Source organism: Kogia breviceps, chromosome 5, assembly GCF_026419965.1.
Source record: "Kogia breviceps isolate mKogBre1 chromosome 5, mKogBre1 haplotype 1, whole genome shotgun sequence".
NCBI lineage: Eukaryota > Metazoa > Chordata > Mammalia > Artiodactyla > Physeteridae > Kogia > Kogia breviceps.
This window is the reverse complement of record NC_081314.1, coordinates 51,548,217-51,576,071: the sequence shown is the minus strand read 5'-3', so window position 1 is coordinate 51,576,071 and position 27,855 is coordinate 51,548,217. Positions and strand designations below refer to the sequence as shown.

General features: G+C 36.4%; 1 protein-coding gene across 1 annotated transcript in view; it reads left to right on the top strand.

The window, feature by feature from the left end:
* Positions 1 to 6,821: 6,821 nt before the first annotated feature.
* The window catches only part of ZBBX (zinc finger B-box domain containing), a 116,784-nt gene continuing 95,750 nt past the window's right edge, over positions 6,822 to 27,855 (top strand). Inside the window, exons 1-5 of the mRNA XM_059064171.2 lie at positions 6,822 to 6,871; positions 13,855 to 13,971; positions 17,902 to 18,015; positions 20,440 to 20,530; positions 27,303 to 27,351. Coding sequence (XP_058920154.1) covers positions 13,904 to 13,971; positions 17,902 to 18,015; positions 20,440 to 20,530; positions 27,303 to 27,351 — 322 coding nt within the window. The 5' untranslated portion in view covers positions 6,822 to 6,871; positions 13,855 to 13,903. The remainder of the gene's footprint in view (positions 6,872 to 13,854; positions 13,972 to 17,901; positions 18,016 to 20,439; positions 20,531 to 27,302; positions 27,352 to 27,855) is intronic.

The window sequence follows — 27,855 nt, the reverse complement described above, 5'->3', positions numbered from 1 at the left end:
TTAGGCTAAGAAGCCTTTCTTGAACCTCAGCTGTTGGGTTAGTTTCCTTCCTCTGTGCTTCTAGAGTGTTATTTCTCATACAGTTTTAGTAGTTAATATTCTGAGTTTCTTGTCTGTACCTCCCATCTAAACTGTCTTTTCTGCAAGGGCAGAATACAAATCTGTCTTGATTATCATTGTAGCCATTATTTATCCAAGTAACTGGGACATAATAGGTCCTCAAGAAGTACTTGGTGAATGTCTACACCTTCATGAAAGCTGGCTACATTAGATGCATATGGTTTTCTGAATTAATGTGAAGATGGATACATAGGTCATGTTAACTCACAGTGGGCATAAGAATGGTAAATCTAGTTTGTTCTATAGTGGAAAGAGTTGTAACAGCTCCTTTGGAATGTTTTGGGAGCAACTTCTGCCAAAGGTAAGACTGTTATAAAATATTTCACAAAATATGATGAAAAATCTGCCCTTGGGGATCAGAGTTGTAGAATAGAGCTGATGAAAGAAATTTACTGTTAGACATTTCGTGTCAAACAAACTTTATAACTCTTGTTTTGTGCTTCCCAGCTTGAGTGCATAAGAGAAAAAAAATGCAAATTTTCCAAATGAAGTACAGCTAACAGTGCATAAATCTCAAGAAGACAGTACAATACACTTATTAAAACTTGGCAAGGATCAAAATGAATGCCTTTTTCTCTGAAATGCCAAATTTTTTCTTTTTAAGGTTAGCTTTTCCCTAAAGCTACATCAATTATAAATAATTGTCTGCTAACAAAACTAGCACAGCTACACTTAAAGTAAATAAACTAAGAAATTAAACTGATTAAAAAATAAACAAGAGATTTTACCTTTTTTTTGATAGAATGGCTTCAAAAGAATGCCAAATGACCTTCCTATCTTTGTATATGTAGGAATATTAATTTAAAATTATAAAAGACATAGATTAATGTTCAACCATCGTTTAAAATAATTCTCTGGGAATCTAACTTTGGACTTGCCTTATAAAGGAAGTTACCTTAGTATTACAATTCTGACAGTTGTCTTAAGATTCTTTTTTTCTGTACAACTGAAATCAAGCCATGCCAGTTTAAGTAACAAAGGGGAATTTATTTTAAGGATATAAGAGTATATCATGGAACCCAAAGGCTGGAAAGTAGCTAGTCTTCAGGAAAGGGAAAGCTTCCATAAAATTCCCTCCCTTCTTCCTTTTTAAAATTCCTTTTGTCCTTTCTTCCATTTTTTTTGCTTTCTCTAGTTGACATGGCAGAATATTGTTAACCCAAGAATCACTCTCTCGGTCTCAAATATACATTCTCACGAGAAAGAATCTTGTTAGAATTTATTCACGTATTTATGGACTCTATCCACTAAATCATTACAAGGGTGGGCTGGGTAGTGCAGGAAAACATGGCTGCCATAGCTCACAGATTGTTGCCAGGCAAAGGGACGGAAATGAGGGGCAGATTATTGGTGCACTATAGGTGTTTATTAATCTCTGGATGGAACCAAGAAATACTAACCTCATATTAAATTAGAGAATATATTTTTTAAAAAAGAAAGAACATAATGTTATGTCCAAATAAAGTGTCTTTCTAGTTCACCTGAGTTCTAACTTCATCTACTCTGAACCTGTTTACCTAAGTTGTATGTAGGTGTACTTGTATTGGCAACACATGTTTCAGGGACCAATGCCAGTTCTTTTTTTTTTTTTTTTTTTTTTTTTTACCACTTATGTAGTCCATGCTTCTCAGCGGTAAATATATGAATGACAGTGAGAATAACTGAGGATCACATTAATAAATTCATTCAGGGTGTCATGCTCATTTGTGAGGACCTTGCAATGAACACTGCTGGATAAACAAGGGCAAGTATGAGTTTCATACCCATCTATTTTAGCAATGTCGGATGAATGTCTCTCTCAAAACCACCTCCTCCATAGTTTTTTGAAGGCTCCTGGGACATTTTCAAAACTCCTCCTTTAGCGTTGGTTACTCTGTATATGCTGATGACACTCTAATATACATTGCCACCTCCATCACTTTCCCAACAACTTGACCTATATTTTACATTTTATTATTTCCAATTGCTATCTCAAAAGTAAAAACTTCAAAACTGAACTCATTTCTGTGCCATCTCTTCAATCCTCACTCTGTGAACTCTTCCCTGTTCTTCGACAACCATGTTTCTTCAGTCTTCAAATCCTGTTAGAGTTTATGAAATCCCCTTGAACCTATTATCTTTGGCCTGTGCCCTCTGCATTGATTTATTCCAGACTCATCATTTCTATCTCAGACTAATATAACCATATTTAAACGTGTCTCTTTGTCTCCATTTTCTCCTTTGGCTCTATTTTTACATTCCCACCAGAATTATCTTTAAAAGATGCTGTTATAAGCATACTGAGATGATTAATTTCTGTTTTAAAAACAATTTTGTAATTTCCATTGTGAACAGTGTAGTGTCCGAGGTGCTTTTAAATTTGACCCCAGCACAGCTTTTTATCCTATCTCCCTGCCACACATGCTATGTTTGAACCACCCAGAACTTCTGGCCATGCCACACACGTCTTGCTCCCATACTTTGTGAATATAATACTTGCTGCATTACATATTAATTATTTGTTATCTCTCACCTCCCTCAATAGACAATGGGTTCCTCAAGGGCAGAGATACAGTCTTTGTTCCTATTTGTGTCCCTCTTAGGGCAGTGTCTGCAATAGAGCTGGTGTTGAATAAATGCTGGTTAAAAACATATGCCCATCCAAAAAGCTTATATATTTATTTTTCAACTGGAAAAGGACTGCATATTGCAGGAAGCAGGAATTTATCATATGCCCTGATGATTTTCCTCCACTTTTGAAACATCAGTGATCATTGCCTTGTGTTATGGAAATTTATTTGCTGAAGAATTCTGTGTCATAGGTGACAGCCAGAAATTACAATGCTGAGAAAAATTATAAAAGGACAATCTCACCTCCTAACTACAAGTTTCTTCTTTTTCCTGTTTAAGTTTAGTCCTTAAGATATATTTAAATATATTTATATCATACTAATTTACATTTATGATAAATCTTTTTGTAATTTTATGTTGCCTCTAACGCTTGGCTATCCTTGGCAATTTGAAAAATCCCATACATATGTAATAGGACACATAGTCAGTGTCTGCCAGGGCATGAAGAAAGTAGATGCTCCATTTCAAAGTAAAGCTAAATTTCAGGACGTGTAAAAGGGAGATGGTGGAAAACCTGTTTTACAATCCTGAACTGACCATCAACTTCTGCCTATAAAAAAGTTTGAGAAGCCAAGAGTGGAGTGAAGATTGAAAGAGTGCTTTTGGCCAGTTTCTGGTCTGCCTTGTGTCCCATCTCCCTTCAGAAGAGAAAGGCTTGGTACCTACTATCAAAATATAATTTCAAGGTTTAAAAACATGATGTTCTATAAATATAGAATTTACATGTTTCTTTTATTCATTAAGGACGGAACTACCAGGATGGTTCAAAAATCTAGATGCAAATGATGTGAAAATTGTAGATGAAAAAAAACCTACTGATTAACATGTAACTTCAGAAACAGAGCTTTATGATTAGTAAAAGATGATCACACAAAGGTACATTTTCCTAGAGGATAAGATAACCTTTGAGTGGGCTCTTAGAGTGTATCTGAAAAGACATGTAGTTATTCCTTTAACTTATTTCCAGGTTTTGGATAATGTCTGTTGACAGTCCCTGACTGTCATTTCAAGCCTGGTAAGATGTACATCAGTGGGTCCCTGCAGCTGGGGACAGAGTTGGCTGGTTTTTTACTCCATCTGAGGAGTCAGAAGTGCAATTGTTAGGCTGGTGGGTTGCTGGTGTTTGAGCCAAAGAGAGGTGAGCATGTGTCTGTCCTGCATTCCCACAGCGTGGCAGGGCAAAGGGTGAAAGAGAGTTTCTATAGGTCTGACATGGGACATGCAAAAACGTAGGAGAAAAGTGGGTCATTTAAAACTCCCTCCAGGAGGACCACTGATATCCTACAGAGAGAAGTGAGAATGATCACTTGATGCCTAGGGGCTCAGTAAGCAAAGGTCTGAGGAGAACGTGCCACCTGCATCCAGAGCAATGCAGGTAAGAAGTCCCCACTGGATGGAGTGGAGTGGTCTTTGGAGAATGGTCTGCTTTAAACACCTGGGAGGCTCATACCAGGCAAGTTAAGACTGTTCTATTTTAACCCTCTTCTTTTCCTGTGATCCTAACATAGGCAATCAGTAAGACTGAAACATGAATGGATGACGAGGACTGGAAACCCAAGCTTTTCTTAATGGTTGCTTGACTCCAGGCTTCCCTGCATTCAGGAGGCCCAACCATTGTGAAACAGAACAGGCTTAATGTTAAGTCACATGCAGAGTTTTGACAATTATGTGGGACTGGACATTTTTATTACTCATCTAAGAACTTTTATTACCTGTGAGTAACTAGAAAGTCCTGAGACCAGCCACAGTTTTCCTCCAGGTAGTGCCTACCAAGTACAAAATAAGGTTACTTGATGAGCTGGGCTTGCTTAATGGAAGTGTGTGTGTGTGTGTGTGTGTGTGTGTGTGTGTGTGTGTGTGTGTGTGTGTGTACTAGAGAGAGAATGTGTCTTTTTAAGCATGACCTTGCAGTTATTTTTTTGAATTCAGTAAGTCTGTGCTCTCAATTTCTTCATGGTTAATTTTTCTCTCTTTAAATTGAATTTCTAGTTCAGAAAACTTGCATTCAGGTCTTGTCTTCAGACTGACACAATGAAGCATGGATTTGCCCAAACTCTCAGGAATACTGTCCTCCTGATACAGACGTGGTAACCTGTTTGCACGATTGCTGGTGTGCCAGTTCAATGCATTCTGCTTCAGCAGAAAGGATATTTTATCTCTAGAGGTGTTACTGTTTCTACATGTTTCATTTCATTTTGTCACTAATCATGGTTTTGAAAAACAAGCACTTCATATTTTTCACTTTTATATGTAACTTGGCATGGGATTATTTTTTGGCTCTGCTTTGTTTTGCATAAGTATGCATAAATTAAGATATTTCCCTAAATATAAGTATGATAATGTCCATTTAAGCCTTCTGAAAAGTGCCAGAATAATTTATACAATATTTTTATGAGTTTAATTTTCTATTGCGCCAGTCAATGCATTGGAAAAATTCTTTTATGAAGTAAAAAAAGTGCTGTACAGAAGTGATCAGAGTTTTTATGCAACATACTGCTCTTGATTGAGTCAGAATTGAAGTTTGTTTACTGTTCCCTCTGTCTGGAATGTTCCTTGCTCTGACTGCCCCACGTCTTCCTCTATCCCTGCATTCAGAGACCTCTCTGACCATCTAACCTAAATTTGGGCTCAATTATTTTCTATTTCTTGATCCTTATTCTTCAAAGCCCCTGACCTATAATTATATGTTTGTTTATTGTCTTTCTGCTGGCAGGAAAATATAAGATGGACAGCAGGAGGGGCTATGTTTTCTTCACTGTAGTATTTTCAGAACCTGGAACAGTGGACTCTCAATAAATATTTGTTGAATAAATGAATCAAGGGATGCATACTGGAAATACCATTCCTGATCATTCAAAGAGCACAGCTGTCTGAGAAACACAGTCTTGCACAAGAAACTTCTAGTATTACACATCCACTTGAAAGTTGTCATTGTAATAGATTTAAAGGAAAGACTTGGTGAATTTATACCATGAACAGTAAGATAACCACCATAGCCTCAAACCCACCATATTTTTCAAATATTTAGCACCTACTGTTGGCCTGGCTTAGTGCCAAAGACTTAACATACATTGTTTCATTTATTCTTCCATGTTACACCATGTGTGAACTAAACGTATCCTTACCTCATTTAACCAATTAAACTGTGTCTTACAGCTTACCCAAGGTCGCACAGTAGGTGAGTTGTGGCAGGACCAGGACTCAAACTCAGGTCTGCCTTCATTTCAAAGCCCAGTCATAGCCACATGACTATCATTGTCTTTTCTTATCCATGCTGGTTATAATCTCATATAGCTGACTGCCAAGGGAAAATATTTGATGTGTTCTTAAGTGAGTATTGGCAGGCACATTAATGTGGAAAGCAGTGGTGCAAGAGTTAGTGTCTTAACTATAATACTTGAGATTATTAGTCCAGTAACAAGATAGATTCAGTGTGGAAAAGCATAGAAATTTTTCTGACTGACTGACTGCAGAACCAACCAGACATCCTACTTGCAGCACATATATAAACAGAGATTAAAAACTACAGCATACTTAGGAAGCCAAAAATAAGTTCACCACAGGTGACACTCTGGAAAAGTTGGAGAAGTGTGAGTTGATATTCTCTCTCTCTCCCCCCTCTCTTTATCTCTCTCTCTCTCTCAACTCTTAAACTCACATACCCCCATGGGTCCTGTATTTGATATAAGGAAAAGAGAATTCTAGGCTTGTCAAAGACTTAGATTCTAGTCCTGACTTTGCCTATTGTGACCTTTGATGAGTGACTGAACAGTATGTATGTGGGAGTTCTGAACTACTTGGGTTAATTCTTCTTGCGTCTGCCATTTGCTAGCTTTGTAATTTTGGGTTGTTATTAAAACTTTCTGAAATATGGTAGGGGCTCAGTAAGTGTTAGCCAAACGTTACCCACTCCAGCACAAAGCTTCTGGCATCTGCCCTTTCTTTCTCTTCCTCTCCTCCTCTCCCTCTTCCTGCTTCTCTGCAGGGCTCCCTTGCTCCCTCTGCGGGCCGAGAGCCGCAGTACCAAGCCTTCTGGTTGCTATGGGTACCGAGGTAACGCGGTAACCAAGGAGACCAAGGCGGAAGCTCCGGGCAGCTGGCTGCGGCGGGCGACGGTGACGCACACGTCCGGGGGCTCCAGGTGGGTCGGCTGGCTGCCGTGGCGGCGGGTCTCGCAGTCGGCGTAGCGGGCAGCACGCCGGGTCTGGGTGGTGAGCGGAGCGGGCTGGAAGGCGGGAAAGGAGACTGGGCCCCAGGGGAGCTGGGGGCGCCGGCCCAGCGGGTGTTTGTTGAGCTCCTGACTTGTGCCCGACACAGTGCCAGGCCCGCGGGCTGCAGGAAGCGGCCTAGACTCCCGGAGTTGGGAGTCTTCTTGTTTTCCAAAGCAAAGACTTCCCAGCCCTCGATGCTAGTGGAGACATGAACGAAGGTGAACCGTGAACAGTGAAACCCGGGCCTTCGTCACGTCACTTGTACCCTTTCTACAACCTAGCCTTTTCGAATGAAGTCTTTTTGAGTCTTATTTGAAAAATCTGGTGCCCTGACAAACCATTATCACACCTCCTTTTGTAGCCTTCTTTCTGCCTGAGTGGCCATATGCATACACTTAATTCTAGAAGTCCACTCCTCCCTAAAGGTCACGGTGAGGGGTGCCAGATTCCTGAGAAATCTGAAGCTGTGGAAGTTTTTTTCTTCTTCCTCCCATCAGCATTAGAGGAGCTTAGATATACTGTATAAGTTCAGTTATGTATTTTTTATTTGTGGAGTTATCAAGACTCGTTAAAAAAATCTTATAAAGTTGATGCCTACCCAGGATTAAAACTATGTAAACTGTATGCTTATGGAAAATGAGAAAACACACACAACTCCACTTCCCTCTAGCACCTTATCTTAGAGGCTACTAGAGGTCTGCCCTGACCTCCCATAATATTGCCAGTTGTATTACAAATTATTTGAAAGAATCTTGGTCCTTTATTTCCTTCAAAACATTTAATACTTCCTACAATTATTTTATTTGCTTTTAAATTTTTTCCTACTTCCTTCACCAGAGTGTAAGTTTAGTGTGGGTTAGTACTATACCTGTCTGGTTCACCTTGTTCCTCAGTGCTTAACCTGATACCTGGCACATGGAAAAAAGAAAACAAAAAGATTTGTTGAAGTGGGAAAGAGGGTGTGTTTGTTTTAAATTTTTTTTTTCATGGAGTTGATTATACAGTATATTCAAAGCAGTAGAAAAATATTAAATACTAAAACCTAGCACATTATTATTGACAGTACAGTATGTGTAGACACTCTACTAATTGCTAGGGATTCAAAGATCAATGGTAGGACTACCCTGAAATATCTGGGATACTTGGGGAAATAATATCTGTATAAGCAAAGCAGCAAAAATAACACAAGACAGAATATAGTAGCAAGTGAGTGTAATACATGTTATGTCCTTAAAAGAGAGAAGCTCGTTTCTGATGGAAGAAACCTTCATGGCAGAGGTGGCCTTTGAACTGGGCACTGAATAGAATAAAACTTGGTGAGCTGAGAAGTGGAAAATAAAGCATAAGGCATAATGGATAATGGAGAATCTTAAGTACCAAGCTGAGTAGCTGGGTATTTTTTTTTCCTGTGTTTAGGGGGAACTATTTACAAAATACAGAGCAATCTGACACTCAAAAGGATTTCAGTGGTGTTTAAATAAATTGCTGTAAAATTTAGAAAATAGTTTTGGTAAAACAGTTCTTACTCTAGATTTCATTTTGTGATAGGTTAAGAGTATGAAAGGGGGAGAGAATCTGAATGATATGCATTAGTTATTTTAAGTGTGTAGAACAATTTAGATTTTAAATCCTAAGAGGAGCTAACAGGACTGAGAATAAAATTGTAATTTCTGGCTTTGTCACCATTCTTGGATGGTGCCTTAATTTTCCCATGCCTAAAATATTCACAAGAGAGCACCTAGGATAACAGTAGATTGTATGAGAATGGATGGGAGAAATAAGCTATAAATATATAAAAGGACTTAGGTTTCTAAAAGGTATGATTTATAAATTTAAAACTTGTATTTTTTATAATCATATAGTTTTTAGTTGATACAGAATAATAATTATATATTACTTTATTATTGTGCCTTTCAAACTTTTTTAAGCTCTAGAAGAGTTTCTTTAAGTCTGACCCAGAGGCTCATTATGTGAAAATAGATGAAATCAGGGCAGCTGTGGGTAAAGCAGAGCCTTGATGTTTACCTCATTTGCTTCTTAAGGTAGTTTCTAAGGCTGCCCCCTTTTCTAACCCTGAACACTCTGAAGCCCTTTATAGGCCACGAATCAGAGCCCTTTTGTTCAGTATTCTGCAAATTAGGGAGGGGGAGATCCCTACGTTTTTAAGCTCAGAGACCCTCTAACACAAAGGTCTTCTGAACTTAAACCCAGGATTTTTTAAAAAAAAATTATTATTTTTTTAACATCTTTATTGGAGTATAATTGCTTTAAAATGGTGTGTTAGTTTCTGCTTTACAACAAAGTGAATCAGTTATACATATACATATAAAAGTGACTTCAGTTAGTTTTTGTTTGTTTGTTTGCGGTACGCGGGCCTCTCACTGTTGTGGCCTCTCCCATTGCGGAGCACAGGCTCCGGACGCGCAGGCCCAGCGGCCATGGCTCACGGGTCTAGCTGCTCTGCGGCATGTGGGATCTTCCCGGACTGGGGCACGAACCCGTGTCCCCTGAATCGGCAGGCGGACCCTCAACCACTGCGCCACCAGGGAAGCCCAAGCATCTTTTAATATCACTTATCGTTTTTATTTTATTTAAAACAATTTTTATTGAAATATAGTTCATTTACAATGTTGTATTGGTTTCAGGTGTACAGCAAAGTAATTCAGTTATATATATATATGTATATATATTCTTTTCCATTATAGGTTATTACAAGATATTGAGTATAGTTCCTTGTGCTATGCAGTAGGTCCTTGTTGGTTATCTATGTTGTATATAGTAGTGTGTATATTTTAATCCCAAACTAATTTATCCCTTCTCCACCCTTTCCCCTTTGGTAACCACAAGTTTGTTTTCAATGTCTGTGAGTCTATTTCTGTTTTGTAAATAAGTTCTTTTGTGTCATTTTTTTAGATTCCACATATAAGCGGTATCATATGATGTTTGTCTTTCTCTGACTTAATTCACTTAGTATGATAATCTGTACGTTGATCCAGTTGCTACAAATGGCCTTATTTCATTCTTTTTCAGGGCTGAGTAATATTCCATTGTTATTCTTCATGGAACTACTTATCATTTTTAGTCGGAAATTATCTTAAAAGGATATCTTGCCCCTTGATATTTAAAGCCAAACTTTTTCAGTTGTTCTCAAGGGAATTGGCACATAGAAGGTAAAAAGTGGGTTACTTGGGTACCGTTTTAGTGCCCTGAAGCAGTGTTTAATTATCAAATATTTTGGTTGGTTGAAAGATTGAATACAGCCTGGATGTTAATCTCTGATTTACTTTCAGGGTCTATGGTAGGAGAAAATGACATATATTTATTTAGTAGGGCACTCAAGCATAAGATGTTATGTTAAGGACCACGTGTCCTTAGATTAGTCCTTTCCTTAGATTAAATATATATATACATATATATATTTAAAATAAGGATTATATCCGGCAGACAAACTGTTAAAATTCTTTTATTAATTTAACTATTTTTAATTAAATTCATTTTCATTTAACATTTCTTGCTTAGGCCTTTGATTTCTAAGTACTATGGTAAATACCCACCCCCCAAAGCTTGCTTATTAGACCCCTTGAAAGTATGTGCTAAAGTAAAGAAAAATCCTTATTTATTGGCTTTTAAGTTTTCAGCTCTAAGATGATCTGGGCTGTTATAAGAATCAACTAACCTTAGATAAGTTTTCAGTTATATGAAAACAGTGGTTTCCCAAATACCCCATTCTGCCAATGGTGTGATGGTCAATTCTCTGAGCCTAGGGTAGCTCTTGCATACTGAGTTTCTAGATTTGTAGAGCATAAATTCCTTGTTTCCATTCTGTCATGGGAGGCCTTGATGCTTGGGTTGCTTTCCCCAAATGGGAACTTATGTAGAAGGATCATCCAAACCATCATGGGCAGTTCTGGGTCATATTGTGTGTATGTGTCTGGGGAAGAACAAGTTTGGGGACAAAAATGATACAGTCTAATAAATCAGGTAACTAGACAAATTTCCAAATAACTACTGAACTTTTGGTATTCAATTATAAGAAAAAATTTATTGATCAAAGGACACATGGAATTATGAGGTTTGCATAACAGAGAGTATATCTGTATTTCCGTGGTTCCATTAAGTGACTAAAGTTTTGTGCCTTGCTATTCTTCCTGCTGACATTGTTATATCCTTGCTGTCCCAAGAACAGTGACTAATTCTCTGTTGGTTTCAGGAAAGGAAACAGGCGGAAGAGCATGACTCACAATTATAATCTTCCTTTTTTTCTTCATGCAAGAAAATTGGCCTTTGTTTGTGGCTTGATAAAACATTTAATTGAGAAGAAGCCTTGCTAATTGCATTCAGTGAAGTGAAATGCCCCCTGAATAAGACTATTTATTGGCTAAATCACATTATCAGCAGAGCTATAAATCTGAATCATCTCATCCTAATGAAATTTACGGATTTTTCTTTCATTCACTTCAGTCCTTGTGTGTCAGTTCAGCTTTATGCATAATGTACATACACATATAAAATTGTATATCTCAATGCATAAATGAAGTTAAGGCAATTTAAGTTATTTTAATTAATCAGACATATTAACTTTGGGGATTCTTTTATTTTTTGATGATAATGGTAATGATAACATTATGGAACTTTTCACGAAAAATTTACTGACAGTAGATGAGTGTCCAGCTGTTGGATTTCCTGGTTTAGATCAAAAAGGGATACATAGACTCTCTGTTACTCTATGTCCTAGAAGTTTTTTAAAGGTGCCTTTTGTAGTCTCTGATAGAAATGAGACAAAGGTTTTACCTACAAAGAAGGGGTAGAAGCAAACCAAATTTTGTTTTTCATTCCTGTGGTATCTTTGGTTTTCTTTGACACTGATTTTAGCTTTGAGAGACAGGACTTGGTGGGTGAGAAATGAGTCTGAGTTAGACGTCTCTCCTAAGTACTTTCTTCTTTCAGAATGTCGCATGGTATTGTCTTTATTTGTGTGTTTTCCCCTTGATTGTGAGTCCTTTGAAGGAAGACACCATGTCTTATTTACCATTGTGACTTCAGTACCCACAATAGGGCTCACAAAGGAGCAGCTAAATAACTGTTGATTGAAGGCACAAATATACTTTGTCCTATGATGCAGCCATTACATTACTTACAGTATAAAATTATTTTGTATAATTCCATTTTGGAATTCTCTTCAGAGAATAAATTCCCTTAGAATTTCCTCAAAGGAATTAAAAATCTACCCTTTCAGGCTAAATCTGATTTCTGGAGGTAGAGTAATTTGAAACTAGATTTGAGTGAACAAAGTAGTTGCTCCTGCTGGCCACCATAATTTTTAGTTTTGAATGAGGTATAGCCAAGTAGATTTTTGTGTTTGTTGGATATAGGATGGACTCTGCAGACAGTCTCAAAAGAGGCATTCCAAAAATGTTTTGATCAGTGGTTGCATCATTGGAATTGTAAAATAATCTCCCAGAGATTCGATTCATTCGATTGTGCTGACTTTAATGTCACGTAGACTTACACTTGATTACTCCTGTTCTGATGTCTTCTCTGCTTAAGTCTTTGAGCATACCTTCTAGGCTTATTTCCTGTTCTTCTTCTAAAAGTTTCAGTGATTCTCATTAGCTACAGAAAGCATTCCAAATGCTTTAACTTGAGATTTAACATCACACATTATTGGGCCTCAGCCTACATTTCCAAGTTTACACCTACTTTCCCCCCTCCATTCAAGAGCTGTTTTCTTCTAGCAGTGAGGAAAGTTCATCCCATCCATATCTTTATATATTAGCCCCCCTTCACCTTAAAGCCCCACTTTAAATGCTAGCCAGCTTGAATTCTCTTCTTTTGCTCCCCTCTTATATCTGTAAGTTTTATAGCCTTTGTAATTCCTACCTTGTTTTATGGCTTTGATATATAGGTCTTATATGCCCTATTTGACTCTACACTATTTGAGCCCAGAGAACATATCTCCTTGGGCCTTGACTCCTTCATGTCTCTCAGTACAGTGCTGTGCATGTAGCAGAGCCTTAATAAATATTTATAGGGGTTATGAGCACATGGGAGCACATATATAAAATGACGGTATCAAATGGTTTGGGCATTTATGACTATGGACTCTATTATATTGCCTCATATTTAAGAGTGTTTGGAATTTGGAAACTTTTATTCATATAAAAATCTAATAGTTGTGCATGTGATTCAGCAGTTCAGTGTTACAGAGTAAATTATTGTAGAACCATGAGTAATTGGGATACTCAGGAAATAGGGTGTTCTGAATAATTTAATTTTCTGGCTAACTTGGAGTTAGGCAAAAAATCTTTTTTGTTTCATTTCTTGTTGAAAAATTCTTTCTAAACATGCTAATTTTTTATCTTAGGCAAACAGCATCATTAAATTTTTCTTTGATAAATGAGTATACTTGAATGCCTTTGGGTAATTATTGCATACCTTAATTCTCATTTTACATTACCGTATATGTAAAAAAAAAAGGTTTTCGAGTTTGGATTGTGTTTCTAAGGTTCTTTTCACTACCTACCTAGCTTTGGGTATTACTTTTGGCTGGGAACAAATACCTGATATATATTGTTATAATCTTAATAATAGAAAGAGCCAGAATATGTGCTCTATTTGTCTTAAGGAATTCATTCTTCACTTTCAGTTTCCACAGTCTTTTGCTATATAATTATTGGTAAAATTTTAGTTCCATCAGATATGTTATAGTTATAACTATATTAGCATATAAATGTTTGTATAACATAATACATTTATCATTTATAATAATTTCTTATTGTTTAACCATTGATTCAATTTTTTCCCTCATAACATTTTCTTGTTTAAAAATTTTCCTGAGTTATATGTATTTTCAAATTTGTAACGTTAACCACTTTATGTTGACATAATTCTTTTGCCTTTGTTACTTTTTCAGAAGTTTTCACAAATCACAATAATTTTTAGACAATACTAAGACAGTAATCATGAACACCAAAGATTTTGTGGTTCTTCCATGGGGAAAACCTGGAAATTCTGTAAAGCTAAAATATAAGTAAGTGCATATGTGTTTATTACTTAAATAGAATAGTTGCTAAAGTTTCTGTATTTTATAATTTAAAGTATTCTTTTCATATGTGGCTGTTTAGAGTTGAAATAAAATTTTGTGAATTCTCATCTCCATTTTCTTCACATTGCTCTATTTTAAGAGAGTAGGTTTGAAATATAAATCTATAATGGTTTAAAAATGAGGACTAAAAATACTTATGACATAAGAATCTATGCGAATTGGGTTCATCAACTATTGAAGCAATACAACAGAAAGTTACAAATATTTTTGTGACACTTATACAAAATTAGAAAAGAATCACCCTGAAGAAACTGAAAGAAATTGAAATTTAGGGAGACTGTTAAAGTGAGAGATGAGACCTTTAAACAGGGAATAGAAATCACTAACTACCCTTGCACTTTGCATCGTTAAAGGACTTTATGTTGAATTCACCTTTCCCAGGACAGGTACTTTCTGTCCTAGATTGCCTTGGAGATGCATTCGGCCTGAGTCGAGCAATTCTGGGTATCCTAGAAATTTCAGGACATGGTAGGGGTATCAGAGGTTCAATAGACCATTTCCCTTTGAGATCATCTAGAGTCACTGGGAATTCCCAAGGCCTTCCTCTCAAATATGATTCAGGGCCAGCCATCATGGGTTGGGGGCAGACTGTCAATGTTTAATTTTAGTTTCTGAGTTCCCTGATCCAGATAAATAGTCCTGTGGTTACTCAGTGTTTTCAGAGCTTTCCTAATTCTCCCTTTACTTTTGAGATACTGTGTAGAAAAGCATTTTGTCAACTGGAAAAAGTTATATGGCATTATCATTATTAGGTTTACTAGTTTTTGGTAGGGAGGGGAGCTATCCAATTGCTAGTATTACCAATTTTACTTTTTTAATGCAAAGAGAGAGGGGACAATGCATTTTGGTGATATGTTTTAAGTCTGTGTGTATATACCTATAAATATTCATCCAACAAACATTTGTTAAGTACACATAGTCTATATACTGTGCTAAGGAACAATGGGTACAAAAGAAGAAAGGCACAATCTTTGTCCTCAGGTAGCTTGTGGAAGATGTGAATAAGTAAAATTACATTTACAAAGTAGTGTGAAACATGGTGTGATATTAAAGCACTGGTAGCTATGAGAACATGGCCCAAACTGCTAGGCCTGGGGTGAGGAGGTCTCCAAGCTTTGCCTGAAAGATGCAGTTAGTTAGTTGAGTAGTTACTGGGTGAAACTTGTTCAAAGGCACACAGATACATAGTCTGGGGACTTTCAGACATATCTAGTTCACTAAGATTTATAGAACAGAATTGGTGAGAATGGCAAGTCATATAGCTAATAAATTAACTTGTATGCCACACTAAGGAGTTTGAGATTTATCTTGGAGATGAGGGGGAGTCACTGTTCCCTGGCCTGCATGTCTCCCTGGTCCACCTGTGAACCACAACCCATAGAAACTAGGGCGGGAACACCCATTCTATGGTAATTGCTCTGGAGTTTCTTTTCTTGCCCTTTCCTTGTTCCAAGTCTTTCTTATTTGACATTGTCTCAACAATTGTCTTAATGTTGTCTTACGTTTTGGTGTTCTCCAATTCCTCTCTACTCTTTTCCAGCCTCCACACTGTTTCTGTGGGCTGTTTCTGCCTCTTGGATTTGTTGTGTTGACACGGTCCCTGTGGGATCAACTTTAGTTGCCCTTCTGGCTCTGTGTCTAAGGCTGTCTCCAGGAAGAATCTTTTGTCTTGCTCCAGACCCACGGAATTGCACCATCAACTTCACCACTTGGTCAGTAGGCCAATTGCTTTTCTTCAGTCGCACCCCCTTCCTCTACCGTAGTGGGGTCTTTCAAAACATCAAAAGTTTTATAAGCAAACAAGTGACACAATCACATGTGTGCTTTTGAACTCTTCCTCTGGAGGCCATGTGGAAAGTGCTGTGGGCCACTGAGACTTTGGGCCACTAATCCTGAACTGTGTCCCCAGCCCACCCCAGAGTGAATTAGTTCAGGAAATGGCATCACTGGCCTCCTGGTTGCTCTTGAGATTATCTCAGGTTCCTTCCTTGTCCCTTTTTTGGTCAATCACCTACTTCTGCTCAGTCTCCAAGTCCCGTTAATTCTATTTTCTTATATTTCTCAAATGTTCCCATTTTTCTCTCCACTGTCTCTGTCCAGTCAGACCAGCACAGTCTCTCTGTTATTAGGATTACTGAGATAGTCTCCTAACTGGCTGCCTTGCTCTCAGCCTTACACCCTCTGATTAATATTCCATTATACAGCCAGAGTGATCTTTCTAAAGTGCAAGTATTATCAAGTCTCAATTCCCTTAAAACCTTTTAAAAATTCTTATTGCTCATAGAAATACAAATCCCAATTCCTCATCATGGCCTACACAGCTCTTCATAATCTGGCCACTGTCCACCTCAGCAGTTCCATTTCTTGCCACTCTCCCCGTCCTGCACTTAATGCCTGGGCACATGGAGCTTCTAGTTCCTGGACCCACACATCACTCTTTTCTACTTGTACCCACACTCTTCTTTCTTCCTGGAACACTGCTCTCACCACTTCCCTTTGGCTGGCTAAGTCCTTTCATCCCTTGGGACTCAGCTTAGTCTTCACTTCCACCAGGTACTGTTCCTACGGCCCCAGGAGCTGGGTATGTGCCCTTTCTGTGTGCTTAGGCGTCTCCCTGTACTTCTCCAATGAAAAAACCATTATACTATACTTCAATTACCTTCACCTTTGTCTACGTTCTTTCTATGATGGAAGCTCCATTGGGTCTCACATTCTATCACTTATGACAGTGCTTGTTTGTAGTAGGGGCTGAATTACGCTCTGGACAGTTTTTGCCTCCTGTCACTTTCCATATATCTTCCTGGACTGTCCACTTGGGGACATATCTTTGGCCTGCTTGCTCTTTGGTGGATTGCTCACCACCTCTCAATTATTTCCCTCTCTTATCTTCATTATTCTTATTTTGGTTCCTTGCCATGGCACACATACCCAAATAGCCCACACTACTTGATTATAAGACACTAATAAAATAATGAAGGAAGAGATTTAAACTCATGATAGAGAATGAAAGCTAGAGAACTAGGTTGGTTTACTTCTATGAAAGAGAGACTCAGTGACTAATGCTGACAAGGGACCAGAATTATAGAATTACAGCTTGTGTCAAAAGCTTGATGAACTTCAGATATTACAAAAGCTCTTGTACAGGAATCTGTAAGGGGGCTCTGCTCTGTCCTCAGAAAGTTTTCTTCTCGTTGCTTTCCTTCAGTGGAAACAACAGGTGATGCTTGGCTCAGTTCCCATATATCCCTTTGATGACTCCTGTTCCAAAACCCTTGATAGGTGTTTTCTTCCTAATAGGCTCCAAGCAGGCCCTTCTCTCTCTCTCTTTCTCTTTTTGTATTATACATACATGGCATAAAGGTAGAAATTTATTGAAGTTTTCCAAGATGATTAATTTAGCAAAAATGTGTATTCTGCCCATACAGAATAGTTATTTTAAACACTATGATTCAAAGTATTACTACTTGAATCCTTTAAAGACAGTATGGAAATTAGAAAATAATTTTTATTTTATTTTCTATTTGTGTGTCATGGATATTTATACACATATAAAGACATAGCTCATGTATAACATGAATTATGATTTGAGACCTCTAACAGTGTAATAAAACAAAAGTCTAAGATTTGAAGTGATACTTTGCTTCAGGAGAATATTAATCAAAGGCAAATGCTAACTTTAGAAACCATATTTCAAAGACTACAAAGGAAGTAGTTAAAATAGTTTTTCACATATTTATTATTCATAATTTTAATTAAGGGCAAACCACGATATAAACTTATTTTGCCTTTTTTTTTCTTTTTGGGGGGTTTGTTTGTTTACCCCAAATGAACATTTTGCATTTAAATCTTATTCAGAAATGCTGAAGAACTGAGAATGGAGAAAGTGCAGTTAGAGTTGGAGAACCAAGAGATGGAAAAGAAACTACGAGAATTCCAAGCAACAGGGAGCAAAGAAAAGGAAGAAAGAGGGTGGGTGACATTTTTAGAGGATTTTAGAGGAATAAAATGAATTTTATTATAAACTGAAGTCCTTATGCCAAGAACTATTTTATATATTATTGTCATTCTAATGATTATCTGTCCTGAATGAATCATTTCTGGCTTTTCCTGATGAACAAGCAATATAAAATTTCCCCTACTTTTTCTATTTGTGTCCCTTTCCTCTGAACCTTATTTGGTCTTACATGTTCTTATTTCTCTTCTTACATTCCTCTTCTGAACCAGTCTGGAATGTTGAGGACAACAATGCAGAACTTGCCCTTTGCTCCCATAAAATTGCCATCAGTAGGAGATTGCCAGTTTATGTGTAGGGCATTTTTATTTATTAAAAGACTTTTGGGGGCAGGGGATAACATGCACATAGATAAGAATCATTCAGACCCTCATGTATGTTTGAAATATTTTTAGCAAATGTGCTTTAGCTGAAATTTTATTAATGAGACTTCTCTAATATTATGCTTGCATATCTGTACTAATTTTACTGAACATTTTGCTTTGTTGTAAAAATAATACATAAATATAATTAAAATCAAGTATAGCTGATAGTTACATAATGAAAATGATCTCTTCTGCACTTTAGGCTGACTTCCAGCCCATTTTGTAGTACCACTTTTAACAATTAAAATGTTTCTTCCCACAAATGTCTTGTCTTTGTACAAGCCTATGTATATATGTGTTTGAATGTGTGTGTGTGTGTGTGTGTGTGTAGGTTTGTATCTAACATGTCTTTTACATTTTTCAAATGAGTTCATCTATAAAAGTCTGTGGGTGGATTCACATTCTATTTTTCTACTTGATGTATCTTAGTGCTCTTGCCACGTCAGTGCACAGTGATCTCATTCTTTTAGTGGCTGCATAGTTTTACTTTGTGTGGCTATAATAGCATTTATTTTTCAAATCTTTAGTAAGTTTTCAGTATTTTGTGATTATATATGCTGCCATGAATATGTTTCTACATATATTTTTGCTTACATATATAAGAGTATCTATGGGATAAATTTCCACCCATATAATTTTAGGTCAAAGTATATGGCAGTTTACATTTTGGTAGACATTGGAGAACTTCTTTCAAATAGGCTTCAAAAGTGTATAACTTTCTCCTACAGAGAATGAGTGGAAGTATTTCATATGCTTTTGGTGGTACTAAATATTATCAGACTCTTTGTGTATTAAATTTGCTTTTGTTTAGTATTCAAAATGATGATTATCAAATACCTATGAAGTACCTTCTGAACCATTAAATAAAATTCAAAGGTTTATTATAGTTTTAGTAGTGTTTATCTTTAGAGATTAACTCTTTGAAAAAGTATTCATGAGCTATACACACAACCTTTCTAATAATCAGAGTATGGGTTTAATCAAAGTCATCTCAATGTAGTACATTCCAGGTGACAAAGTTTATTCTGTATCTTGCTGCTCTTATCCTAATGATCCAATGGCCAGTTTTCTTTTTTTATTGTGTTTTTTTTGGTTTTTCTTTTTCTTTCTTATTTTTTTAAACCTTCACTAATTTGGATTTAGTTTGGGCTTCTCCGTGGATCATGAATATATCTGTGAATCAGAGTTCCTGAAATCAGTCCCCAAGAGTAAGTTTTCATCAGTTGCGGAACCTTTTCTAGCTGTTTTCAAAAATGTTCTAAAGCTTGACTGGGTTTTCAGAATAGTTAAATGCTTTTCTAAGGTCACACAGATAGTAAATGTCACAGCCAGAATGAGAACCTGCCAGTCACTGGTCAGGAAGATGGAAAGTCCGGTTTTCCAATCTTGGTTTTATGATTTATTATTTCTGTGGCTTTGGGCAAGTTTTTCTCTCATTATTGTTTAAAAATGGGAATTGGCCTCCCTGCTCTGTTGACTTCAAAAGATTTTGTGAGGCTCAAATAAAAGTGCTTTGAAAACTGTAAAGTGAAACAGTTTGCCTTCTTTGCAAGCTCTGTTACCTTTTGCTGTGGGAGCTAATTTGAAGTCTTAATAAGGAATTCATCACATAATAGATCTGCTGAATTTTGGTGGCTCTTGTTTTGCTTCCTTTTTCTCTTTACATTTGTGAATGCTTAGCCTTTAAAACTGCATGACAATCTGTAAAATTTTCTATAAATCAGTAAAGCTATCTTTAGTCATTGTAAATGTCTAAAAAATGAAATTCTTCATCTGTGTTTGGACAGTTTACTTTTATTCATTTCTTCTCAAAAGTTCCAAATATAACAGAGCTATATTTTAGAATTACTGAGGATATTGTGGCATTATTGATATTTCATTTTCATTTTGTGGTCATCTGTTAAATGTTAACAACTGAATTTCCATTTTCTGAAACAGGGAAAATATATTTGTTTTCATTAAAAGGAGAAATGTATTTAGTAATTACATTTTGTCTTCTGTTCATATATATTGAAGGTCAAGTGGATGTCACTGGCAATCTGGACAAGTGGGCAGGTTGGATAATCAATCATGCATGATGTCACAAAATAAAGGAAATGTTATTAAGGTAAGAAAATACCATTTGATTCTTACGCAGTTTGCTGAGAAGATATAAATTATTTTTTCAGATCTTGCATTCCCTTCCATACCTAAGAGCCTCCTATTCTTGTTTTAACAACTTTGCATGTTATTGGCTTTCAATTATATTTTATGGGCTAATATGCAACTTTCATTATTCAGATATGTTTTTGTTTTTCATCTGAAAGTTGATTTTTAAAAATTCATCTTCAGGTGAATTTTCTAAGCTGAATTTTTCCCTTCAGTTCAGTTCTGGTTTTAAGTATGTGAAATAGAACTATGTAGTTCTATATTAAGGTGAAAGCGAAATTATTTGATATAACAAAGGACTGACTTTTTTCTGCCTTTTTATTATATCACATTTATTTAATGTATTTATGTTCTGCTTGAATAATAATTACTCATAAACTGTTGATTCCATATGTGAAGATACCCAAGGGAAAATGCTTTAAAATTTCCCAGCTATAGAATTGCTTTATCTTTACTGTGTATTGTAAAATATAGTATTACATAATATTTAAGGTTAAAGACAAATGAGTGTCCTTATGTAAAGAAAACTGTTTTGCTTCTGGATTCTTTAGTACAAAATCTGTGACTTTGTAAGTTTTAACTTATATAGCTTTTTCTTTTTTATATACCTATCATTAAACTTTCATTGGGTCATTTGGCATCTACAGACATCTTGGCACTTCTAACCTTTTTGGCTTAGAAAAAGCATTTTATTCTTTAGTGTCATTCTCTTACTGAGATATGTTTCTTTAATTTTTGCATTAAAAGTTTTATAATCCACTTTGCATTTTTCATTATCTTTCTGAGACAGTGTTCCATACTTTAGATGTTGTTGTAAATATAATATATTAAAAGTGCTGACTCTTTGTGATTATTGATTTATTTATTCAATAGCATTTATTAAGTGCCTTCTTTGTTTTATAGTGAATTATCCTTGTTCTCAAGGTTATCCTTACCTAATGTAAAAGATGATGCACATATGAAAATATTTATAGGAAAAATCACTATGTAATTTTTGCCATGTAGTGTATGAATCATTTGTGCTTGGGAAATAATAGTTTAGCTCTACAAATATTTGAGAGTGTACTAGATATATTTGTAAGGAAAAGTGATGAATAAGTCATAATGCCCATTCCCATAAACCTCATAATTGAGGGTGAAAGCATGGGGGTTTGGGGAGTCACAGAAGGCGGGAGTAGAAATAAGATTGGGCAGAGGCCTGAATACCAGACTCAGGAGTGTTGACTTTTTCACTGGGTGAATATAATTCCCTGACAACTTTGAAGCAGGAGAGTAGCAAGTTTAAGGTAATGATGTATGATGGTTGATCTTGTTAATATCCAGTGCTTGAAGTTTATATAAGTAGAGTATAGAGCAAATGATATTCAGACTCTTTTGATCATGTACCACCATAGCAATAAAGAATATATTTTGAGAATGGACTTTCTATCCATGAATTTTTTATTTACTTATAAATATAATTTATTTATATATATATATATACTAATTTACTAATATGTCATGTTCATTGTAAAACAAAATATGGAAATTAATCAAGGATGATATAAACATGAATAGATGCTTCTTTTTGATCTTTTCCTGAGCTCCCTCAGGCATGCATACATGCTACTTTGGAGGCCACTGATACAGAAGCAGAGAGACTATTTTTAAGTCTATTAAAAGGTCAGATGAGAAGAGTCTGATTGAGAACGTAGCAGAAGAAATATAAAGGAAACATGGACCCAAAACACAGTGAGAAAGGAAAAGAAGAAGTCAAATATATAACTGATATTCCAGGATGAATTGCCTAGGAGATAGAATAAATAAAGGAGCTGGAAAAAAAAGTTCTGGTGTTTAGATTTAGAGCTAGATAGTTGGCTTCCTCCTTCTCTCCCTCCCTTCTACCCTCCCTCTCTTACTTCCTTTTCCCAGCTTTATTGTATAATTGGCAAGTAAAATTGTAAGATATTTAAAGTGTACAACACGATGATTTGATATACATTGTGAGTGAATTCCCTCTATCGAGTTAATTAACACATCCATATTTACCTCATTTTTAAAAATAAAAACATTTAAGTTCTACTCTCTTAGCAAATTTCAAATATTTTAGAGTTTTGTTTGCATTCTTATGTGTTAGTTGAAGCTGAGAGAGTAAATGTGCTCCCTAAGAATTTATAAAAAGGATAAGAAAGGTGTAAAGGATAAAGGGCAGGTATGAAGGATAAAGCCCAGAGAATATGGAGGCAAAGACAACTTGAATATTTATTCACTATCTGTCTTATACCAGTCAACAGTGCTTTTCCTGTTATATCTCATTAAGCTTATATCACTCTTAAGAGGCAGTTGTTATTTTTTCCAGTTCCACAAATGAAGTAATTTAACATCAAAAAAGTTAAATAACTTGCTCACGAGGGTCAGGGCCAAGATTTGGAATGCAGGCTTTCAGACTAGTTCTGAGATAATTTGCCAGCTCTCCAGTAAAGGGAGCCTGAGAAGAGAAAAATGGGAGAAATAGAGTCAAAGTAATATAATTTCGTAGGAGATGAAAGTAAAGGAGGACATTTTTAGGAAAAAAAATGGAGAAGTCAACCTTGATTGATGTATTTGTAATGAAAAAGTTGGGTTTAGTTTTAGCAGTGTTTCTCAACAGGGGGCAATTTTGTCCCCCAGGAGACATTTGGCAATGCCTGGACACATTTTTAGTTATCACCACTGAGAGGGATTTTTTTGGCTAATGGTGTGTAGTGGCTACAAGCCAGGGGTGCTGCTGAACATTCTACAATGCACTGGGCAGACCCCACAACAAAGAATTATTTGGCCTAAAATGTCAGTGGTACCAAGAACAAGAAACCCTTTGCTAGACTATATAGTGTCGCCAGCCGGCGGGTCCTCAAAGTGCAGCAACAATTGACGAGAGGGGGTAGGGAACGGAAAGCACCAAGGTATGGGATCAGAAGGGCACAAACAACTGATGGTTGCAAGGCAAATTTAATAGCAAAGCACAGTCATATATATACTACCCCTAAAGCAGGGACTTTGCATAGTCATTGTTCTATAGAACTAGTCTTTCATCTTAGGCTTAGTCACCACCTTATCTGCATCAGCGGGTTTATTGCTTGTTCCACAAAGTCACCAATTTCCCCTCCAGGGTTGCTTTTCCTAGCTTTAGGGAACAACCAGGGACTCTCATTATCTGAGCAGGTCCCTGGAGGATCTGGCCAAAGGCCATCTCCTTTTTTACTTTCATACCATAAAGTCCAGGATGCATACCAAGGAGAGTACAATCGGGCCCTGAGGCTTATGAGGGTCTCAGTGGCGCATTCCTCAGAGGGCAATGCTCGCCACAATATAGATTAAAATCCTGACTCATCTCATTAGCTTTGTGATTTTAGACAAATGCTGTAACCTTTCTTGGGCTACTGTTGCCATATTTGTAAACATGCATAACAGTACTTCCTGACTACTTCAGAGTTTTGAGCAAGGTGTGAGATAATATGTGTAGCAATTGTAATATTAACTGAAAATCACATTAAAATGTTTATTTACGGAGAATGACAATTTTTAAAAACAATAAATTTGATTTGATGGTTGGATTGTTATCAGATGTAAAAATATATTTCAAGTGGTTGAAAAAGAAAGGCAGGTGGCAATGAGTAAAGGCTAAAGTTTCAGTAAACGTGAGAACAGAGGGTGATCTCTCAAGGCTTTAATAGGATCAAGGAGACTTTATATATATAATACAAAAATATATAAACAAATACTATATATATAAATACTCTGTGTGTGTATATATATATATATATATATATATATATATATATATATATATATATATATATATTTAGAATCGGGGGAAGATGTGAGCCAATTTGTAGATTCACTAGTGGAGGAAAGATTGAAGATTCAAATGAGGGAGGTGCCAGTTGCTGAGGGCTTTGAAGAGGTAGCTCCTTGAGGAGGGCTTGACCAAGGGAAGGAGGGCACATTTTCTCTGAGACAAGAAAAATGGAAGAGAAAACAGGTGGCAGTAAAGGTACATTTTTAGAGGTTGTTTTTGACAGGCAGTGAGGCAGGAAGCTGTGGAAAAATATTAATAGGAAGACCTTGACATTCTTAGTAAATCTGAAGACAAGATCATCTGTTTAGATTAAGGAAAGGAAATGGGGGTGAATCTGAGTTTTTTGGAATGGAGAAGATTTGGAGTAGCCAAATCATGTGAGAATCATGTTTGAGGTTTAGTAGCAAATGAATGAATGGATTGCTGGAGAGCCATAAGAGCCCATGGGGCTTATTCAGCATGGATTTGTAGGGGACCCAGTTGCTATTATTTCATCATAATGGTTGGTAGATAATGGGAGGTCTAAGAGGAAGGAGGTAAGGAGATTGCATTTTGCACTGAGAAACTCTGAGTTTGGGATTTTGAAAGTATGGCCATTCAGATTGCTGCTTAGGTCCAAGGTTTGGTCATAATGGTCAGGTGGCTGAGGAGGCACTTAGATGTTCATAGTAGTCAGCATGTGGGAGGGTTTTCAGCATCAGGATGTCAAGGGAACATGAGCAGTAAAGTCTCCATGATCATCACCCAGAAATGTGCTGGAGAGAAATACTGAACAGACTGCTGAGGTTCAGGTGCCAGAGGATCCTGGGTATTGATAAAGGCAGTAAGTGGATGGTGGGGACCTTCAGTAGAGGCAACTTCGCCTAATGGTGAGAGCGGAACAGTATTCTGGAAGCAGCACTGAGGAGCCAACAGGGAGAACATTTTCCTTCTCTCCTGGTGAGTGAAAGGGGATAGAAATGGAGCTCTTTCCTCTGGAGAGTTCTGTGGAGAAGGTCGTGTGTGCGGAAAGGTGGGTCCAGGTACTGTGAACTTTCGGAAGAGATATTTTCAGGAAATTTTTAAGGCATATGATAGTTAAAGGACTCTTTAATAAGGGCTTCATAGAAGGGCAGAGCAGCTTGGACAGAAGGACAAGTAGTGGAGAATGGCAAAGGTTGAGTAGCTAATTGGATTAAGAAGGAGGATATTTGAAAAGGTGGCTTGTGGAAGGAGTGTGGGCCCAGCACGGTGGATTAGCACATTAGTGGCAGGATGGAGGCATTTGTGAATGCCAGGGAGGCTGATGAATACAATGTAGCTGACCCCAAGGGCCCAGATGATATGTCTGTGTGGTAGAGACACTAAGCTGCCCTGACTCCTGATAGGACCCCTTCAGCATCTCCTGGTGGAGTCATAAGTGGGTTAATAAGGTATAGGCTTCAGTATATTGAATTCCTGGTGTTTTATATATACACACATATGCATATCCATATACATGTATCTTTATGGTGTTTGCCTGTGTGTGTGTGTATCCCTGGTCCAACCCTACTCCACCCTCATCTCTTTCCCCAACAGATAAAAGTCAGACTTAGGAGGAAATTCTATTTGCCTAAAAATAGTAAGCTAGCAGTTTGTTCATTGAAATATTTGTATGCAGTTTGATTCATTTGAAGTAAATATGGCTATATTCATAGAGCAGAAAAATATTATTCACAGTAACAAGAACAAAGTATAACATGTCCCTGATAATGAATTCGTTTTGCTTTGGTATATGCATTCTGCCCAGGTAGCCTATAAACACATAGATCATGGTGCAATTCAGATGTATCATTAAGGTAATAGTATTGGATAATTTGGTTATAAAAAATAGGATTAAATTATCTGTAACTTGTACAACACTGCCAGTTTAAAAAATAAAAGTGTCGTTCACATAAAAATTGATTATTTCAATTCTATTTTCTTGTCTGCTGTGTTTGGTACATAGCATCTGAGCAGCTCCTTAAAGAATGGGAACAAACAAATGCCCTTTTGAAGCAAAACCACTAGATTCACTGAAAATAATTAGGCCTAAATTTTCAAAGATGACTGCAGTTGGTACAGCCTTAGACAAAGAGGCAACCATTGTTCTCATATTCTCATGTACAAATTGGGCAATTGAGCATGCAAATTGAAAATTGAAAATGAGGCATGAATTGACAGTGTGTGTGTGTAAGTGTGTACCATGCTCCGTGAATGTCTGTGTACTTCAGATGTTGGTTTTAATAAGACCAAGGCAAGTATGTGCAATTGGCGAGTCTGTTTCGTTTCTTCAACTCTTAAGATCCAGGGATTTTAAGTGATTATTTATTTGAAATACCTATCCATAATTGTTACTTACTCAATTTTTTTGGCTACAACTTGGGAAAGTCAGGGATCACAAATAATATATTTGAAGGTTATGCCTATGACGCTTAAACATGTGGTTCTCTAATTTGGGCAATTAAGATAATAATATTAGCTTCTACAGTTATGTGAGCAGAATAACTTAGTCAGAATTCAGCTTGGATTCAGTCTGCACAAATATTAGGCTTTGTGTGTTTCAGAAAGATTAGAGATAGAAAAGGCTTACTGAGCCTTTACAATATTTGAATGCTAGTGGGTTCCTAAAATTATTTCATGGTGATACGTAATTTTTGTTTAAAGATAATTTGTGGCATGGTTGTTTAAAAAACTGGTTTATATATATTTCCAAAATATATTTTTATTTTATGAATTTTCTCTTGATTTAATTAATATTCCTATATATGCATTAAAGATCTCATATTATTCTTTCAAAATGTTTGTTTTGTTCAAGAGACACCAAAATGTTATGGCTTTATAATATTTTTATTAGTAACTTAAACTTTATTTGAGTTTGTATACCTGACATACAATGTCTATTGTATTAATACAGCTTTCTGCTGGAAAAGTGAAATTAAAATTACTTAAGGAGCAGCTTCAAGGTAAACAGTTTACCATTGTATTATTAGATGCTGAAGGTATAATTTCTTTTTATTTACATTTGAATTACATAGAAAATTTAAGTGCTAGAACTGTTCATGCAGCATAAAGATTCTAAACCCCAAAATGGTGACTCTTTATCTTTGATACTCAAAATATATTTTATCTGTATTTTGGGGAGGGGTGCTTACTTTATGTCAAAAATCAACTTAGGATATGATCATAATAATAGTATTTTTGAAAAGTGAGGGCTGTCATAGCATTGTTCCTTAAACTCTAGGAAGAAACTTTTAGCAGTATAAAATTATAGATTGAAATTTTACCCTGGGAAATTAAAAGAATATTGAAAATTGCTTTATATTTTAATACATTATTTGAAAATAGCAAAAACCGAAAAGAAATTTTGAATTTACAGTAATTCTAAAAGAAATAAGATTTTAAAAATAGAGGATAAACATTTAATTTGGATAGTTAAGATAATTTGATAGAACAAATTATAGAAATGT